Here is a 6,597-nt window from a genome sequence, read left to right as displayed (position 1 = left end):
ATAAGAAACGCGGAGATCGAGGTAAGTTAGCTTTTAACTTACTAGCAATCTACTGTGTATGTGTGCTAAGTAAAAGAATTACAGTGTATGTATGTATGTTATCATATATGTCATGCCATGCCAAGTTATCATGTAATTGTCTATTATACAGAATTTATTCTGTCATCAATTTTTATCTGTTACACAATATATTCTGTCATGTATTACTATACATTACAAATATGTCATGCTAAATATGTTGTCTATTATATGTTATGCCATGTTACGAAATGTTTCTATCTCAAGTTGGTCATGTATTCTAAGTTATGTTCAAGTCACGTTATGTTACGTCAGGACTTCAGTCCTTTCGTATTCCAGTCACATTTCATTTTGAGTACATTATGATGTGTAGAATACATGGGGCCACAACAACTGTGGAGTATGTATTTACACGTAGAATACATGGGGCCACAACAACTGTGGAGTATGTATTTTTAATGTTAAGTCAAGTTTGTGTAGAATACATGGGGCCACAACAACTGTGGAGTATGTATTTACACGTAGAATACATGGAGCCACAACAACTGTGGAGTATGTATTTTTAAATGTTAAGTCAAGTTTATGTAGAATACATGGGGCCACAACAACTGTGGAGTATGTATTTAATTACAATTGTGATGCGTAAAATACATGGGGCCACAACAACTGTGGAGTATGTATTTTTCATGTTAAGTCAAGTTTGTGTAGAATACATGGGGCCACAATAACTGTGGAGTATGTATTTTTAATGTTAAGTCAAGTTTGTGTAGAATACATGGGGCCACAACAACTGTGGAGTATGTATTTACACGTAGAATACATGGGGCCACAACAACTGTGGAGTATGTATTTTTCATGTTAATTCAAGTTTCAGAGCAAGTTCATGCTAAGTCAAGTTCAGTTCATGATTCAATTTAAGCTATGTCAATTATGCTATGTTGTACGCTAAGTTATGCTTTAATTACTTATGAATTTGATTATGCATTTATGCTTTTACTGTCATACATGCATCATTAGTCTGTATGGAAGTTTTTTGTTAACTTGCTGAGATTTGTAATCAAATCTCACTGTGGTAGTCCCAACTACCATTCCCCCCGAATGGTAGATCTTGTTACAGGACCTGAAGGAAGATTAGGAGCTGACCAACTAGACACAGTCGACTGAACGACGATGCGTCGTTAATGTTAATATAGTAGTTAAATTACTACTTGTACGGTGGAGTTGCATCTCCAGTACTTTTGGATCATAACTATTTTGGAATAGGGCTGTGATCTTAGTTATTCAATGTATCTTTATTTATGAAGTATGTTTTAAGTATTGGGATATTTTCAGTTTGGTGCATAGTATTGCTAAAGAAAAAAATTATCCGCTGCGAATATTGCATAATGTTAGATGCATGTTAGGATTATTGCATCTTATATGTCATGAACGGGGGCAGGTAACCTTATGTTGCATGTCTCGACGCTTCAAATGTCCGTCCGATCCCAAACGGAATTTGGGGGCGTCACACAACATATAGATCAAAAGGGCATATTCAAGATACACAGAAAATCAATAATTGCTTGTCCAAGTTAATAGATTTAGGAGGACAGGTTGTTCAGAATATATGTTGGGTGGATTATAGTGTTGAAGTGTCAAAAACTTAGTGTTGAAGTGTCAAAAAGCTGGTTGCCTTCTAGTTAAAGTTTTCCTGCTTCCTCCCAATACATGCCACATTTTTAAAGATTTTGTAATTAATTACATCTATTTCAGCTGCTGTTTGTGTAAGGGATGGTAGATGACTTTATTTTTTGACTTGAGGCAAACATGTGAATGAATTTCCAATGTATGACATTATGGGCAAAGTATTTCCGAGATGCTTGTGCTGGGTGTTAAGTGCGGCCATTGTCTTGGCAAGTGGAGTATAAATAAGAGTAACGCAACTTCATTAATATATTTGCTCAAATATGTTCATGTACTTTTTAATCACCATGTCAGATGAGCTTTTCTGGATGGTTTTTCAATGTCTCTAGCCTCTAAGGAATTCTACGGATGAAAGTGTAGAAGAAATTTTGTTTGAAAATTTCTAGATTGCTTTTGAGAATTCTAGGACCAAAGTCCAAAACAAACTTTTTTTGGTTAACACTGTGCTCGTGAGATGGTTTCAGCCAACTTAACTGGTAATAGTTTTTGGTGTTGTGACTGAGAAATAGATTTGGGTTTAAGTCTTTCGATGCACATGACTACTCAGATCGCTTTCTATTGCTTAAAAGTCAGTCCACTACATGTAGGTAATTAGGAATCAACCTATCTGTCAAATCATATGAGATAATTACTTGGAGATTAAAGTACAGCTTTAAAACTAGGTTGGTGGTTAAGAGTATTAGCCTCTAGATTTTTAGCGTTTGACCATTTTATGATGTTAGATGCATAATGATCCACTTATGCATATTTCTGTTAAACAATGGTAGAAGACTTGCTTTATATGGTTACAAGTTTAAGATGGTTATCCAGTCTCTAAACAAGGGGTTGAATAATTTTATCAAATGTAACTTTTTTTTTAATCCCAGAATTTTAATTGGTTGCTACTAGACAAATGTTCCACCATATAGCCATAGAATCTCATCTTAGGCTCACAAGAGATGGAAACACAGAAGTGGTGTCACGAAATGGGAAATATTGTTGTGCAGAGTACCCACTTTGCACTATGAGGGATCCTGCTAAGGATTGAGATTAGCAGTGTATAAATATTATACCCAATACTGCCTTCTATCTCACATGAATTCTTTTGCTGTCTTTCCTCTCTTAGATGTCCATATCAATGTATAGTAATATCGATTTGTCGGCAGTGTGTATGCAGGACCACTAGGAGCAGTATTGATTTAAAAGTGGGGTTGACTGAGCCTTTGAGAGGAATTGGGCAGACTTGAGCAGCCAGGGGTGAGTCCCTTACTCTGTTTCGTATTGAAGGTAACAAAAGCTGGAGTATGCTGCAAATCTCTACCTTTTTTTCAATTTTTTCAATAAATTTGTAACTTAGATGGATGTTTTATGGTTTTGTCAAATATATTCCACCCTGCTGAAAGTTAGAAATTTTTTGAACACATGTATACATTGTCTGATCTTTTGTTGTATGCTTTCTCTAGATACAACAACTCTATTTCGTGAATGTCGCTAATTGTTCTAGCTTTTCTTTCACTTTGATAATTTCACATGACTACTCATTACTTTTGAGTAGGACTCACGACATACTCACGACAACAACAGTTGACTGAAAATATTGTGATACAATATTATAATTCAACTTTGATGGTTTAGGGGTGTAATGAATTTATTTCGAACTGTATTGAGCTGATCACACAAATCGCTATTACTATGATTTTTTATTAAGTATTAAGGTAGAAACAACTTCCTTGAATTTGCCTTTTCAAGGAATTGAATGAAAAGTTCAGACAAAGAGCTTCGATTCACTCGCCTGAACTTGTCTTGTCTGAACCTTCTTATGTTAGCGGCACATATTTCTTTAATGCGTATCTCTGCGTTAGTCCTCACACTGCATAAAGCATGTCGAATGACAGGTCTCATGACTCTAGTTGTCTTCTAAAGTAGTCATGAGGTATTTAGATTCACAGATCTAATGAAGCTACTTCTGAATATTTAGCGGGAGCTATGCCTTTTGGGTTCTTCAATGAACTTCTCGATTACTTATAGAAAAGTATTTTCAGTAAATAGTATAAACACCAAGGCTCATACATATATCGCTTGGAATAATTTTTAGTATTGTACAATTGGTCATTGAAATATGTGTACATAAATCTCTTTGGATTCTCTTTCAGTAAATTGAAGTAAAGAACATCTCACCCCATAACTAGAATGCTATTATCAGTTTAAGTCCTTGCCCAAACATTCTATTGACACCCAAAAAATATGATGTACAGATACAACTAAGTTTCTGAAGGCATTGCTTTTCGTATAAGCATTTGTTCTACTCTATTTTTCCTAATTCCTCACGAGATGGTGTGCCATTAGGTACTCCCAACAACTGTCATATAGATCCATATGCTTAACACAATCCTTAGGACTACAACTTCTCTCAAGGAACATTAAATTTAACTAAATCCAATTTACTTTAAGATAGGATTTCTACTTTCACACACCTGAACATTTATTAAGTTAATGCTGTTATTATACTATGACTGCACTCTTCTGATGTTTGATGGCTTCTCTTCTAAGAAAACTGCACCATTAAATTAGCATTATTCCTCTCTTTCAGAAAAATAACTTCAACATCTATGCCTCCCTTGCCCTAACACTCCACCAATCCAATCATATGGCTTTGATAACAGAAGGGGAAACCAAACCCCAGTTCCATCACCTTTCTGTTGAAACGACAAAGTAATTGAATATTAAATTACCTCGAAGATCATTGCCAATATTTCCCGGGTAACTATCTTTGAGAGGTGGTAACCATGTTCAGGGACACAAGGCTGAAACAAAATAGTAAAAAAATAAATCTTCCATTACTTCTATAGAACTGAAACAGTAAATTTTAGTTCTATAGAAGGAAGCAAAGACAGGGAACCAGACCAACTCAAGAAGATTTAAATAAACTCAAATATGCAGGTCATCATATGGATTAACTATCCATCATTTTTGAAAACCTTCATTTGTGAGTGTTTTGGTTACACAACCAATTATCCTTGAACCGTACATGACTATAAGCTTGAATAAGTTAGTTAATGACACAAAATAGTGGACTCAAACCCGAAATAATTTTGTTTCATATCTCTCTTTCTTGTATATACTGAAATCAAGACGCATACACTTGCGTTTCCTATAAGGATGAATTATACAGTTTATAGCTGTATACTGGCATGTTTATTACACAGCACTCTTGTCCCATCAAATTAAGTACTCTCATCCTACATTTTGTCCAACCATTCTGAAATTCCATAATATATATTATGGAACATATTATGATCAAATTACCTTCAAATTTCGACTCATCAACTACCTACGTTGATGGTCTCTGTTTATCTAACTCTCTTTTTCACATTTATTATTTTTTTAGATGGAGAGAAGTTGGATGAACGAGCCCGATAGACTTTTATCACCTGTATATGCCGAAGGTGTTAAAATATTCCTCACACAAGCACGAAACCATGCGGGCACACGGGATCGCATTCGGTGTCCATGCCGTACATGTCTTAACAATCTGTGGCTCCTTATATTTGAGGTTGAATCTCATTTGTTTATTAAGGGATCAATCCAAACTACACCCATTGGATATTTCATGGGGAGGAGGAGACAACATTGGACGTCAGCGACGATGATCTTGGTGACGAGTTTATGGCCGGAGATGAGTATATCGATGACATGCAGCATATGTTGGATGACGTACGGGCATGCACCTTTGTTGATGTGCCCCAAGAAAACACTGCTACGCCAAATACTCCACCAATACCTGAAGATTCCCCAGCAACTGCTTTTGACAAACTACTGGATGATGCTCGACGTCCTCTTTTCGACGGGTGTACAAAATTCACAAAGTTGTCATTCATTGTCAAGTTATTACACATCAAATCAATCGGTGGATGGTCAATTAAGTCATTTGATATGCTCCTTGATCTGTTGCGGTCATCTTTTCCTGATGCGCTCTTGCCACAATCATATGAGGAATCAAGGTCTTTGGAGCGCGGGTTGGGTTTCAAGTACGACAAAATCCATGCGTGCCCCAATGACTGCATCTTATTCTGGAAAGAAAATGCCGCTCTTAATGAATGCCCTGTATGTAAGGCTTCGAGGTGGATGCCAAATGCACACGGCTCACGCGTTATACCTCAAAAAGTGTTACGCCATTTTCCATTGAAACCAAGATTGCAGCGTCTTTTTATGTCTGCAAAGATAGCAGGTGATATGAGATGGCATAAAGAGCAACGGGCGATAGAAGATACTAGTATGAGACATCCGACTGACTCTGAGTGTTGGAAGAGATTTGATGAACATCATAGTTGGTTTGCTGCGGATCCACGCAATGTTAGGCTCGGTCTGGCCTGTGACGGATTCACTCCCTTCAACAACTTGGCTAAGCCCCATAGCATTTGGCCAGTGATCCTTGTCCCGTATAACTTGCCGCCGTGGTCATGCATGAAAGATCAATACTTTATGATTTCTTTGATTATTCCTGGCCCAAAGTCACCAGGGAATGAGATCGATGTGTACTTGCAGCCGTTGCTTGATGAACTGCTTGAATTGTGGGAATATGGGGTATCAACATATGATGCCGTATCTAAGGAGACGTTTATGTTGCATGCTGCATTGTTGTGGACAATCAATGACTTCCCTGCCTACGGGAATATTTCTGGTTGGTCAACAAAGGGAAAATTAGCTTGTCTGTCTTGCAATGCCGAGGGTGACTACAATTGGTTGAAATATGGCCAAAAATATTGTTATATGGGACACCGACGCTTCTTACCGCTAGATCACATATGGAGACGACGGAAAGGATTGTTCAACGGTAAAGAAGATCATCGCATGCCGCCAAGAGATATAGGAGGATACAATATTCTGACTCAATTACAGATGATTGGGGATGTTTAG

General features: G+C 37.0%; 1 protein-coding gene across 1 annotated transcript; it reads left to right on the top strand.

The window, feature by feature from the left end:
• The first annotated feature begins 5,068 nt into the window (after positions 1-5,068).
• LOC122276775 lies at positions 5,069-6,597 on the top strand. The gene is made up of 3 exons (XM_043086680.1): positions 5,069-5,126; positions 5,258-6,105; positions 6,193-6,597. The coding sequence occupies exons 1-3, from the start codon at positions 5,069-5,071 to the stop codon at positions 6,595-6,597; spliced, it is 1,311 nt and encodes a 436-aa protein (XP_042942614.1).

Source organism: Carya illinoinensis, chromosome 9 (genome assembly GCF_018687715.1).
Source record: "Carya illinoinensis cultivar Pawnee chromosome 9, C.illinoinensisPawnee_v1, whole genome shotgun sequence".
In the NCBI taxonomy this organism is placed as follows: domain Eukaryota; kingdom Viridiplantae; phylum Streptophyta; class Magnoliopsida; order Fagales; family Juglandaceae; genus Carya; species Carya illinoinensis.
This window is presented reverse-complemented; position numbering and strand designations above follow the sequence as displayed.

Coding starts and splice junctions, on each gene's coding strand:
- LOC122276775 (XM_043086680.1), top strand. CDS start 5,069: ATGGAGAGAAGTTGGATGAACGAGCCCGATAGACTTTTATCACCTGTA. Junction 5,127..5,257: donor ATCACCTGTATATGCCGAAG/GTGTTAAAATAT, acceptor TTGTTTATTAAG/GGATCAATCCAAACTACACC. Junction 6,106..6,192: donor AGCCCCATAGCATTTGGCCA/GTGATCCTTGTC, acceptor CCTGGCCCAAAG/TCACCAGGGAATGAGATCGA.